Source organism: Vanellus vanellus (genome assembly GCF_965231255.1).
Source record: "Vanellus vanellus genome assembly, contig: HAP1_SCAFFOLD_44, whole genome shotgun sequence".
NCBI classification, from domain to species: Eukaryota; Metazoa; Chordata; class Aves; order Charadriiformes; family Charadriidae; genus Vanellus; species Vanellus vanellus.
Window position 1 is genome coordinate 440,141 of NW_028127957.1, and position 13,562 is coordinate 453,702.

The window sequence follows — 13,562 nt, forward strand, 5'->3', positions numbered from 1 at the left end:
GTATTTCAGCCAAGGAGGGCATTAGCTGTCAGCCCTTGGCTTTGTTTTTTTGAGGAGAAAAATGCAGTTTTGCGTGGAAAGCGGGCTTGCAGCAAGAGAAGCCTGAGCCTGGTTGGGCTGAAGACGAAGCTTCACCCTTGTAGGTTCTGAGGGCCTTTGGAGGTTGGTGGTGGCCATGTCCTGTGTCCAAGTGCCATCTAGTGAGTCCTGCAGGTATCACGTTTGGAGAATGAAACTGGCTGTGCTCAAAAGTGTGGGGTTGGGTCTCCCCACCCCAGCCCACCCCCAGTTTGGAAATCCCTATTTTAATTTTTCGAAAGGAACCACAAGAATGAAGCAGGAGGCTTGGTTTTGGTTTGAAACACTCAACTGTCTCCCCTTTTAGTAAATCCTTCCAGACTCACGGTGTATACCGTGGAAGGACGTGGAAGACGGCAGCGAGCGCTGGAGCAAGCCCTACGTGGCCATCGATTGGCACCAGTTCAGCCCTAAATATTGGGCTAGCCCCTCTCCCCCGGGTCTGGCTAGGCTTGCACAGAGCCATGGAGAAGGAGAAACGCCAGATCGGGCAAAAAATGTCATTATCTAGGATGGGAAATAATTATCTGAGTGGAGTGATGAATAAGCACTTTGATGATGGCTTTTAGCAAAAGAGAATTCTTCCTTTTGCTGCAAAGGCTGAACTGCAGGTCCATGGCTACTATCATGACGGATGAGGTGTGACGAGATCAGAGGTATCTCAGGGTCATTTTGGGGGCTTTCTTCACCTCTCCCTGTCTCTGTAGTAGTGAGGAAGAGGGTTTGTTGTCCCTCTTAGCTGCCTGCAGGAGGCTAAAATCCCACCTGGGCTGCAGCCTGCGCCTCATCCTTCTCCCCAGGGTCCCCAGCATGCTGTCCCCAGTGGTGGCATTGCCAGGGCCAGTGAAACTTCTCCTCTTGAAGCAGAAGGCTGTGGGGTGCCATGGGGGACGGGAGCCTGGTGGAGATGGTTACAAATACTGTGATGCACAGATTTTTCCTTTGGGGGGAATATTTCCTGCCATTTCCAACAGGCGATTTGCGGAAAATGACCTTGCATTTAGCCAATAGCTTATTGCACTGGTTAGGACATCCGAGATGGGTCATCCTCTCACCTGGTTGTCTCCTACGGCAGGTCTTCCACGATGTTGCCTATAAAGCCAAGAACCGGGCTGACCTGGTGGCTGGCATCGATGAGTTTCTGGATCAGGTCATGGTTTTGCCGCCAGGAGAGTGGGATCCCTCCATCCGAATTGAGCCCCCGAAAAATGTCCCTTCGCAGGTGGGTGCTGCAGCAGAAGGAGGCACGATGGGGACGGGCAGGAGGGCAGCACGGCTGGGGGTGCTGCTCAGGGGCCCAAATGTACAGGTCACATACCCAGCCCAAAAAGCAAAACAAGCCAGTGGCATAAAAGACATATCTTTATCTTATTTCCATTTTACCAGGAAAAAAGGAAGGTGCCAGAAGCTCTCGATGACAGTGCTCCTCACAGCAAGCCGGAGAAACACAGCAGTCCTGAACTGGAGCGGACAGGAAGGTGTGAACTGAAATAGTTTGGTGGGGTGTTTTTCTGTTTGCCCCTAAAATCTGAGTGCGCACCTCCCTTCTAGCAGAGTTTTGGGGTGAAGTGGGTCAGTGAAGGGGCTCCAGGTTACCAGCTTGGTCCCTTGGGCTGGGTGGGTGGGAGATTTGGGCAGCTGGGCTCAGCCGCAGTGTGGTTGCACACAGGTTTTCTTGCTTTGGGGTGGAAGCAGATGTGTAAGTACCTCCAGGTAGAGCTGTGCTGCTTCTCAAAGTGAGGGACTGTTGCAATAAGAGGGGACGGGCTCTCAGGTTTGGTCTCTTTTTCTTTTTGTTGGAGGATGGACAGTGGGGTGGATTGAGAACTGGCTGACAGATAGAGCTCAGAGGGTTGTGGTTAGTGGTGCAGTCTAGTTGGAGGTCAGTAACAAGTGGTGTCCCTCAGGGGTCAGTACTGGGTCCAGTCCTGTTCAATATATTCATCGATGATGTGGATGAAGGGATAGAGTGTACCATCGGCAAGTTTGCTGATGACACTAAACTGGGAGGAGTGGCTGACAGGCCAGAAGGCTGTGCTGCTTTACAGCGTGACCTGGACAGGCTGGAGAGTTGGGCAGGGAGGAACCTAATGAAATTCAACAAGGGTGAATGGAGGGTACTGTATCTGGGGAGGAATAACCCCACGCATCAGTACAGGTTGGGGGCTGACTCTCTCCTGGAGAGCAGCTCTGTGGAAAGGGACCTGGGAGTCCTGGTGGACAACAGGATGACCATGAGCCAGCAATGTGCCCTGGCGGCCAAGAGGGCCAATGGCATCCTGGGGTGCATCAAAAAGAGTGTGGCCAGCAGGTGGAGGGAGGTCATCCTCCCCCTCTACTCTGCCCTGGTGAGGCCGCATCTGGAGTACTGCGTCCAGTTCTGGGCTCCCCAGTTCAAGAAAGACAGGGATCTGCTGGAGAGGGTCCAGCAAAGGGCTACGAAGATGATTAGGGGATTAGAACATCTTTCATATGAGGAAAGGCTGAGGAACTTGGGTCTCTTTAGTGTAGAGAAAAGAAGACTGAGGGGGGATCTTATTAATGCTTTCAAATACTTAAAGGGAGGATGCCAGAGGGATGGGAGGAGTCTTTTTTCAGTGGTGCCCATTGATAGGACGAGGGGTAATGGGCACAAGCTTGAACATAGGAAGTTCCATCTTAACATGAGGAGGAACTTCTTCACTTTGAGGGTAGTAGAGCACTGGAACAGGCTGCCCAGAGAGGTTGTGGAGTCTCCCACTCTGGAGATGTTCAAAACCCGCCTGGACGCTGTCCTGTGCAACCTGTTGTAGGTGACCCTGCTCTGGCAGGGGGGTTGGACTAGATGATCTCCAGAGGTCCCTTCCAACCCTGACTATTCTGTGATTCTGTGTTTTTTTTGTATGCCTCGGTTTCTACTGGGGCTAAAATGGGAGAAGGAGACTTCTTTTTAGCAATGGAAGTTACTCTGTGCTTGCGATTGTCCTTCCTCAGCCAAGAAAACTTAACGTGGTCTTCCACGAAAATGGTTTAATTTTTTTTCCTTCCTCCAGGCTCTTTGGAGGTTTGATCCGGGATGTGAAGCGAAAAGCCCCCTGGTTCTGGAGTGACTTTTGGGATGGTCTGAGCCTGCAGTGTCTGGCGTCCTTCCTCTTCCTCTACTGTGCCTGCATGTCCCCCGTCATCAATCACCTTTGGGGGACTGCTGGGGGAGGCGACCAACAGCCACATAGTGAGCACCTCTCTCTGTTGGGTGGCACGAGGGAGGACAACACTCATGCAAAAGTCCTTGCTGCAGTGAATTTGCACTTGTGGTTTTCCCTCTAATGATTTAATTACTCGCTGCTGCCTCTCTTCCCTGGACAGAGTGCCATGGAGTCGCTGCTGGGCGCATCCATGACCGGCGTGGTGTATTTCCTCTTTGCTGGCCAACCTCTCGCCATCCTCGGCAGCACCGGCCCCGTCCTCGTGTTCGAGAAGATCCTCTACAAATTCTGCAAGTAAGGCTGGCTGCTGCGGCCAGGTGCTGCGAGCGCCTTCAGAAGAAGGCAGGGATGGAGAAAAGATGTTTTTGTTAGTGGTAGTTGGTAGATTTAAGTTGTCTTCTGTGTCACAGACATCACGCGCTGCTGCTTTAGTATGTGACGGTGCAGGAGCCCTCGGTCTCTGAAGGATGGATGGGTGGTTCAGGGTTTTTAGAGTTAAAGTGAAAGAGCAGGAGGAGGAGAAACCACAAGGATATGGATGCCCGAGATGGGCTGCCCAGGGAAGATGAGACAAATGACTCTGGTTTGGGAATGAGGGAAGATTTGCTTTCCTCTCAGTACAAACTCGGGCACTTTTTTGCATGTTTTTTGCTGGAAGTGGAAATATATTTTACCCACATATCCAAACAGTTCTCTGGTCAAATGTTTTGATGATTTTTGAAAAAGCAGGAGCTTTTCAGGCAAAATGGATATTTTCCATGACAGTCTTTTTGTTGTGGCAACTGTGATGGGAGATTAACCTCTCTTATTGCAATTAAATTTATTATGAAGCCCCAACTTGCTGGCAGCAGGTAACTGGGTGCAAACCCAGCCGGTTTGGCTGTTAGGGCATCGGGGTGATGTGGGAGAACACCACCTTCCACAACAGGGACCTGACCTCAATTAGCCTCCGAGGCATTAACACAAGGTAATTGTTAAAGAATGATAATTAAATAATTGGCCTCTCCTCCTGCGGGCCCACACCCTGCGCCGCAGCCCCGAGGCTGTCTGTCGTAGGACGTGGAAACTGCATTTACCATGCGCAGCCTTGACACGCTCCTGAATTGCTGCCGACTTTCCCCAAAGGAAGGCACGGCTCGGAGCCTCTTGCTGCCCTTTCCACCCTGCGTTTTCTTTTGCTTTCCCAGGGACTACGCACTCTTCTACCTCTCTCTACGGCGTGCGTTGGGCTGTGGACCGCCTTCTTCTGCATAGTGCTGGTGGCCACTGACGCTAGCTCTTTGGTGTGCTACATCACCCGCTTCACCGAAGAAGCCTTCGCCTCCCTCATCTGCATCATCTTCATCTATGAGGCTCTGGAGAAGCTGAGTCACCTGTGAGAGGCCTACCCTGTGCACACGCACAGCAAGCTGGACTTCCTCACCATCTCCTAGTGGGTTTCTTCCTCCTAAAGTGCCGCTGCCCCTTGGCAGGAGCTCAGGGCTGCACCTCCATCGCCTTCCCCTCACCTCTGTCTTGGCTTCTCTCCTCCCAGCTGTAAGGGTGAGGCACCGACCCATGCCAGCAACGAAACCCTGCAGTTCTGGGAGAGCAACAAGATCAATGTGTCTGGCATCACCTGGGAGAACCTCACAGTGACTGTAAGTGCCCCGAGTCACTGCTTCCTCGTGCCGCGGCCGTGGCGTCCAGGGGCACTGGCCTGGTGCAAAGCTCAGAGCCCTTCAGGTGATGATGGGCTTCCAACTGTGCCAGTGCTGCTCTGAAAAGTCGTTATTTCAGTCTAAGGTGTGGGTTTAACCCCCTTGGGCCTGGGAAGGAGAGTCCACCTCATCCCTGACATGGTGGGCACTGTTATCCTCAGGACAGCGGTTCTGTCTGGGAGCAAGGTTCAGTGGGTGCTTTGGTTATTGGAGAAGTTGGAGGACTTCAGTTCATGCTTGAAGGCCATAATTAGCTTCCTTAATTGGTTCCTAGTAACTCCAGGCCTTGCTTTCTTACTCAGCGCTGTCTGAAGGTACGTGCATAAACTTGCATGTCTGAGCAGCTCCTTGGGCCATTGTTGCTGGAAGCAGAGCTCAGGCACAGGGTGGGACGCTCTTATGGACATCTTCACCCCCCTTGGCTGTGTCCTGTGAGCCCGCCCCCTGTGAGCCCGCCCCTGGGAAGGGACAATTTGTCTCTTCTCCTTTCCTGTCACTGTTGTCTTAGCCCTCCTTCCCCGTTCCCTCTTTCACTCTCCCCAAGAGTTTCCAGTGTTTCCTTCCCCTCTGGTGTCTTCTTCAGCCACGGTTACCTGCCGTTCAAGCGGAGGATGTGCCATAGGTCTGTGGTACGGTGTCCCATCACATCTCCTGTCTCCGCTGTCGTGGAGAGTTTCATGGACCTGCCTGTGGACACGATGGCCCCTACACACCTGAAGTCCTCTTCAGGCTGAGAGATCTGGGGCTGTTCAGTCTGTAGAAAAAATGGCTCAGGGAGACCTTATTAAGGTGTCTCAATGCCTGATGGGAGGGAATGAAGGCAAGGGAGCCAACTGTACCTCAGGAGTTCCCAGTGAGTAGACTCGGAAGGTTGTCAAACTCTGGAACCACTGGAACACTGCAACCGCCCAAAGAGGTTGTTAACTCTCCACCAATGGAGATCTTCAAAACCCTCAGGAGTTCCCAGTGAGCTTTGAATTTTGAGGGTGAACAAACACTGGAACAGGTGTCTCAGAGAGGTGGTGGAGTCTCTAATAACGGAGTTACTCAAAACCCACCGAGAGAAGGTCCTGAGCAACCTGCTGTAGCTGACCCTGCCTCAGCTGGGGCTTGGACTACACGGTCTCCAGAGGTGCCTTCCAACCTCACCCATTCTGTGAGTGTAGAGGACAAAAGTAAGACAGAAAGAAATGAGAACAGATCCCCTTGGCCACAAACACCTTGGTCTCCTGTGGAGAGGACCTGTGATGAAGAGAGGAAACTTATAATGAGGAAGGAGTAGCAGAGATGGAGTGTTATGCACTGACTGTAATCCTCCATTTCCCATCCCTCGTGTGCCTCTCCAGGCGGGAGTGAGAAGAAGAAATGCAAATGCAAATGAAGGAGTAATTTGAGCCTAGGGGGAAAAAAAAAAAAAAAGTGGGGTGGGGGAATGGTCTAAAATATTTAGTCATAGTTTCTGACTATCCAAGTCTACTTGACTTGGCAATGAACTGATAATTTGTAAGTGATTTCCCTGTCTTTGTTTTGACCCATGATCATCTTTCCCCTCGTATCATCTTGAGGAGGGGGAGCGAGTGAGCAGCTTGGTTGTTGTCTGGCTGCTGGTCAAGGTTAACCCACCTTTCATAAACCTGCTTTCATTCACAACCAGACTGGAGAGCACTTTGTAACGTGTGTGGTGGGGATGGGAGAAGCAGATACTGGGCTGATTGTTCTTGAATTCTGAGAGAACTAGACAAGGTAATCTGCTGACCTCTTCGGTCTCTAGCTTGCAGGCTGTAATTCTTACTTACACGAGGAGATGAATAAAAGCGTGCAGTTTCCGTTAGGTGTGACTGTGCACTGCTGTGGAAAAACTGCTTCCACAGACTAACAGCATGACTGCAGTTTTTGGAGATGTCTGCCTGCACAGCTAATTTTCCTGAACATTTCCTTTGTCTTTGGGCTTTTCACCATAGCCTAAGATAACATTTGGAGCTTGAGAGTTGGTTTTGGAGATGGTCTGCAACCTTAGCTTTGAGTGTCCGTGTTTATGCTACTTTATGTGCCTTTTAGATGGCTTTATCTGTTGCACGATCTTGGAGTTGAGCGGCACTTTTTCCCTCTTTGAGCAGTTATTTCAACACGCTCAGTTTTTGAAAGATGAGTTTTAGTGAACACCAGGTTTTTTACAGTGCTGTTTAAGCTGTTGCTGGAATTAGCGCTCAGCATGAGCAACTTGTAATTGGAGTCAGACAGAAAAATTGAAACACTGGGGCCTTTTGTCTTTAAGATGGCTGTGACTGGTGGTGGTGGCTGCGTTTCATTTGTTGCTCCAAGAGCAATGGCTATGTGGCTGGTCAGAGTCTAGCTTAGACCTCAGTCATTACAGTATTATGTCAACTCTTGCTTTAAGAAACAGTTCATAGCTGTTTCAAGAGATGCCGGTGTGAACAGGGTTAAATTTGACAGGGTGGACATGTTCTGTATTGCATTTACATCTCCGAACTGGAGTGCGGGGAGCTTGAGGTGTGCAGACAGCTTCAGGGATTAGCAAAATGGTTGATTGCAGTATGGAGGCTATGTGATGTGTACACAGACATTGCTACAGGTTCACTCACTGTAAACCTGGTGAAACTGTTTGTTTTCATCTGCTGGCTTTCACTGGCATGGACAAATGTAAAAGGTGGAAGATAAACAGAATATAAAAAATACCCACTGATAAGTCAGACGCTGCTGTGGGATAATTGAGTGTTTTGGTGGTTTGTTGAGCACCTCAGTTTTTGGAAGGACACCTGCATTCTCTCTGCTCTCTTTTTTTTTCTTCCAGATTTTGATGTGTCCAGAACATGAAATGGAGAGGGTAAACATGTACTGTGAAACCTGCAGGCGGCCTGTTTGTCGTCTATGTAAACCAGGTGGATGTCATGCAAACCACAGAGTAACAACCATAAGCACTGCCTACAAAACCTTTAAGGTAAAAGTAAATATTGTTGGACCTGGCCTTAAGAAGGGGGAAGAGCACTGAGCCTCGGGTTTAAGGGCAAACTTCCCCTGGCAGGATGCCAGGACGTGTGTTTGGAGGACACTGAACGAGTCATGAGGCATGCTGCTGTGCAACATCTGTTAATGTATATATTAGTGTGACATAGTGTGCGGCTAAGAAACTAAACTATATTTTCTATGAGGCTTCAAACAGAACCCCTTAAAAGCGCTTCCACCTTATGTTAGCCAACTGTGCATCAGTACTGACCAATGCAGAAGGTTTAAGAAGTTAATGCTTTACAATCTGGCTTTTTTAAGGCAAGTGTCCTTGTGGCTTGGGTTAGCTTATACTTCAGAAGCACTCCTGAAGAATCTGCATCGGCAGTTATCTGCTGGGACGCTGTATGTTTTTGAAGTTGCAGAGCTGTTGATTCCCTAAGCACCATACAACAGGGCAGACTTGCAAACACTGCTTTGTTATTAAAGAATGATTGCTGCTGCCTCCTCTTCTTCCTTTGCTTCCTCTCTTGCTCACAGGAGAGAAAAAAAAAAAAAAAGCCCATCCCAGCCTGCCTTCTGCTCTTTGGCCTCCTCGCCTGTTTGCAAGGCTTTTCCTGTACAGCTGTTAACTCTTGCAACTAAGGAAGTGCAGAGACACTCCTAAGTTCAAGTTTCCAACCACTCATTTTTCTAGCAAACCTTACTACAGATGAGTTAATAACCTATGAGGCTTTTCTATTAGTTCTGGTAATGTCTTGAAGACTCGTGTTCCTAGCCTAAGAGAGAAGGTGACTGCTGTGGCTGGGGAAGGATGAGCCAGCTGAGGCTGTCACCTCTTCTCCTCAGAGGCTGTGCCACCAGTCCTGCACATGGCAGTGGCCTGATGTCCCGGGCCAGTCATGGCGGGTCACTGAGCAGTTCTCCGCAGGGTTGCTGCTCATAACTGATGGCAGGCTCTTGTCCTCGTAACTACAGAAACTGAGTGCTGGCTGGGTGGCCCACCTGTGCTTGTTGTCAGTTTGGGTGGGATGCCCTTGTTCTGCCTGCCAGTTTGCTGTTTTCTTTTAACAGGAGAAGCTTTCAAAAGATATCGAGTACCTCATCAGTAAGGAGAGCCAGGTGAAAGCTCGCATCACGCAGCTGGATCTGCTGCTGAAAGAAACAGAGGTGAGAGTGGCTTGTGGGTTGTCTGGGGATGGACCTTGCAAGGACACAGCAGGGACTCCAAATGGAACAGTGAAGTGTTCCAGATCCTTTGGGTTTTTTTTTTTTTTGTTAGCCAGCAAAACCATTTCTGAACAGTTTGTGTTGGTTCTGAGTCACAGACGGTAAGACCTAATCCTGACAGTGTGGGAAATTTGGGCAACCTACAGAGGGAAGTTAAGTTTTGGGTGCTGCTGTGAATTTAATTGACATAAAGCTTATTTGATACCTTACCCAAAGAGAGGTGGGTTAGACTTACAGCTCTTGCATATGAGTGGTGCTGCACAATTTATGCTGTCTGTTTACCTTGAGGATGTTGCAGTGAAGTCAGAATTAAGGGCAAAATCTCCCTGCAGAAGAGTCAGAGCTGGGAGCTCACATACGAGCTGAAAAACGCAATGGCAAAAATTGGCAGGAGCTCCTGGCCCTGCCTGTATCTTGCTGCAGATGGCCTTTGTGCTTCATAGTTCCTTTAATCCAGGGCACTCATCAGAGGTGGCACTACAGGGCATAGGGGAGAAACTGGGCTGGACTCCCAGTTCAGGGTGACTGGGGAAGGTGCAAGAGCACCTAGGTCTTGGGCATGAAGACTTCAGACGCTGACTTGCTTTTACAGTGCTTTTCCATGAACTATTTAGACAAACGCTGTGCGTAACTCAATACATAATCGGAGGAATAATTTCCTGCTCTTTCCTCTCTGTGTTAACATAGGAGACGCTTACTAGCTTGGGTGCAGTGCTGATTGCATTTTCAGTGTTGAAGAGCATAACAAAGCTCGTTAGTCTTGTCAGTCAAACAGATGACTAGTTTGCTCTGATCTCTTGAACAACCCTAAGTACGTTTCTGTACACAGCCACAGTGCTGTGGGATCCGTCTAAAATGTCTTTTGTTCCCTCCTAGTGCAACAGTGAAAGAGCTAAAGAAGAAGCATCTCAGAGTTTTGAGAAATTATCTCATGTCCTGGAAGAGAAGAAATCCGCAGCTCTTAGGGCAATTGAAGCTTCTAAGAATTTAAGGCAGGAAAAATTGCAAACACAAGCAGAAGAATCTCAAGGGCTCCTGGAAAATAATGGCCTTGTAGGACTTGCTCAAGAACTGCTTAAAGAAACCGATCCATCTTGTTTTGTTCAAACAGCAAAACAACTTCACGTCAGGTATCTTATTAATTATCTTCCGTTTGAGGTACAGGTACTGTTCCAGGGATGTCTGGTCAGTCATATTCTTTGGACACCTGCTAGGAAAGTACTGAATGCAAGTACTTTGTGTTGCAGAGCCTCAGAGGCGGTCCCGGTACCATTCAGTAGAAATTCCTATATTACAGTGTGCGTTAAAAAACAGCCCAGAGGAGGGGCTCTGTCCTGCGCCAACGCCTAGCCTTCTTCAGTAGGACTGCAGTGGAAGGGTAACCCATTCAGCTCACTGATACAGTCCTTTGCTCAGAGATTGCATCGGGTATTTGCAAGTTAATCTAACAGGTCTCTTCTGGCTTTAAACTCTTTGATCTGAATAGTTGCGCTCCATTAGCGCTTCACACCTATTTTGTTCTTTGAATGTAATGCCCCAAATTGTTAAAATGCTCTGCCAACCAAAAGATTCCCTGTTAGTTATCTTTACACTGATGTACAAAAGGCCTTTAAATTTTGCATTTTAATTCTGTCTAGAGAGACAAGTTTCTGGGACACATGAGTAAGTACCTGAAAAGAGAACTTTTTTTAAAGCAAAACCTAGCGGTTTTGTTTTAAGGAATGCACCCATGTGAATTCCTTTTTCCCTCTTCTGCCATCCCTCTGCTTCTGTGCTTTCAGAATCCAAAAAGCTACTGAATCTCTGAAGAGCTTCAAGCCAGCAGCTGAAACTACTTTCGAGGACTTTGTGATGGACATAGCCAAGCAAGAAGAGATCCTTGGTGACTTGTCCTTCCATTCCAATGGCAAATTATGAGAGCATCACGTCTTTCTTGAGTTATAGCTTTAAGGGCTTCTCTGGAAAGAGGCAAAACTTGTGCAGGGCTGCAGTTGCAGAACTCAATCTTGTGACTTGCATTGTCCCTTCTGCCTCTGTGATTCACAAGGCGTTACCTGGCAGCAATGCTAGCTTCAGCTTTGATAAAGAAGCTAAGATGCCATGGCATTCAGAACCAGTTTACATTGGCTTCCAAAATATTGTAGTTAAGTAATACTAGGTCTTCCTAGCAGCTTTTTGTCGTGATTGCATGACAGAAAAGAATAGGTTTTTATATGGTTTTTTAGTTGCCAGCAAAAATAAATAATACAACTTTCAAAGTAAAACCAGAAAGGATTTATTTGAAGTGCATGAACAGACCCATCCTCATCTGCACTCTTTGACTGAGTCAGATTTCCCCCCCCCACTGTCCCCCCAGTGCTGTAGCCACTCAACAAAGGGCTTCTGTGTTTAATTCTAAAACAACATGTATCTACATTTGAGGTTTTTTTCTCCTGAATCTCTGTCATTCCAGGTCTAGAAATACCAGAAATCAATGAAGAGCAGAGCAAAATGTACAACAAAGCTCTGATCAGTTGGGAATGCCCTGGGAAGACAGACTCAGCTGATATCTATGTTCTTGAGTATCATAAGCTTAATAGAGAAGAGGAGAGTACAACGTGGCAGGAGATCGAAGTTTGCAGCAAGAGCAAAGTAATATCTGATCTCGATGACGACAGCAGCTATGCCTTCAGAGTTCGAGGATATAAAGGATCCATCTCTAGCCCTTGGAGCCGAGAAGTTATCTTGCGTACGCCTCCAGCCCCAGGTATTGGGTTTTCTTATGTCCACGAGCTGCTGGTGGTGTTAAGAGCTGTAGGTGGTTTCCAGTAGCTCCCAGACTTCTACTACACTGTTACCGGTTGTATACATGTTTAAAAGCACTGTTAACAAACAGGTTAAGTAGGTAGCATACTGAGACTGTGTTAGCTTGCGTAATGTTCCTGGTAGCCTTTAAAAGCGAGGAATTCTAGTGCCAGCGTGACTTAAAATATAGTTTATAAGCACAGAAATACTTAACTAAGAGAAAATTTTTTGGGATGCTGTTTTTCAGTTCTCAGTTTTCTTTTTGATGACAAATGCGGGTACAACAGTGAACATCTCCTGCTGAACCCAGGAAGAACCTCTGTGGAAAGTAGGGCTGGATTTCCTCTACTGCTGGGGTCTGAGCGCATGCAGGCCGGATGCTACACAACCCTGGATTACATCATTGGCGACACTGGGATTGCCAAAGGGAAGCACTTCTGGGCTTTTCACGTGGAAGCCTATTCCTACCTGGTGAAAGTGGGAGTTGTTTCTAGCAACAAGATACAGAAGTTGTTCCATAATACCCATGATGTGACCAGCCCAAGGTAAATTGCAGACTCTTGCTTAATACATGTTTTGTATAAGGAGATGGCTTTTTAAAAAATAAATTAAGAGCGAGCCTGGTCTCAATTAGTATACAAGATGAACCTAAGCAGTGGGAAGTGGCTTGAAGGATATAGTGTAAGCAGGTTGTCCTGTTCATCCTCTACTATTAGTAGGAAGATGTTCTAATTGTCCAGAGTCCTATTTTCTTTCTTTCTGGGAAAGAAATCGGGTTTCTACAGATATCAAGATATGTCAGTTAAAGCAAGAAGGTTAAAAAAGAGAAAAAAAAGCATCATTTGCAAGATTGAAGCAATGCTTAGTTGTCAATAGTAAGATTCTGCCTTAATTCCCTTAGCATACTAGGTTTGGCAGCCACTCAGAGGTACAATGTTCACTGTGCATATCTGTGTGTCTTTGCTGTAGCTTGCGTCATGGTGGATTCCAAGTCACTGGCTCATCCCAGGCTATAGATTTGCATATGACACTGGAGTGCTACTGAGCACAAGCCAAAGTGCAGTGGATAAACCAGCAAAAAGATTTCCAGCTCTCAATTACAGTTGTAGTAAGCCTGGATGTGGCTAGGAACTGCAGGCTGGGAGGCTATCTCCCAGGGGCTCTTAACTTTTTCATGAATCTAACAAAAGTGTTGGCCTTCTGCTGTATAACATACTGAAATTATAAAAACGCCAGTGTCTCAAGCTTCTGAAAGTCAGATGGAGACTTTTTGAAAAATGAGAAATTAGATCCTGATTTTCTCATTTCTCCCGGTCCCTGCCAGGAGGGAGTGAAGCTCAGCCCCGCTCCCTCCTTTTACAGGGAGGAAAACAAAATGGAAAAAAGAAAACCAAATTGTCCTATATTAGAAGTGTATAATTCCATTTTAAGGGTAGGGCAGCAATAGGGCTGGTACCACAGCCCCCCAGCCCCACAGCCACTGTGGGTCACTGGCGTAATAATGTACCTCTCCGGTAATTAAAGTTTCTTTTGGGAAGGAGGGAGAGATGGGGACTCTCCTGCGCCGGGACCTTTCCCCTCCAGGGAGGCAGAGCCGGAGCAGCGAGCACGGTCCTGCCCG

The 13,562-nt window shown here is 47.9% G+C and overlaps 1 protein-coding gene across 1 annotated transcript; it reads left to right on the forward strand.

The window, feature by feature from the left end:
• Window positions 1–705: 705 nt before the first annotated feature.
• On the forward strand, window positions 706–12,490 carry LOC309684804 (E3 ubiquitin-protein ligase TRIM36-like; the record flags this gene model as incomplete). Its single annotated transcript, XM_082500663.1, has 7 exons — window positions 706–717; window positions 7,776–7,922; window positions 9,002–9,097; window positions 10,034–10,287; window positions 10,939–11,063; window positions 11,610–11,903; window positions 12,189–12,490. 7 exons carry the CDS (start codon window positions 706–708, stop codon window positions 12,488–12,490), a joined length of 1,230 nt encoding a protein of 409 aa, XP_082356789.1.
• Window positions 12,491–13,562: the final 1,072 nt, after the last annotated feature.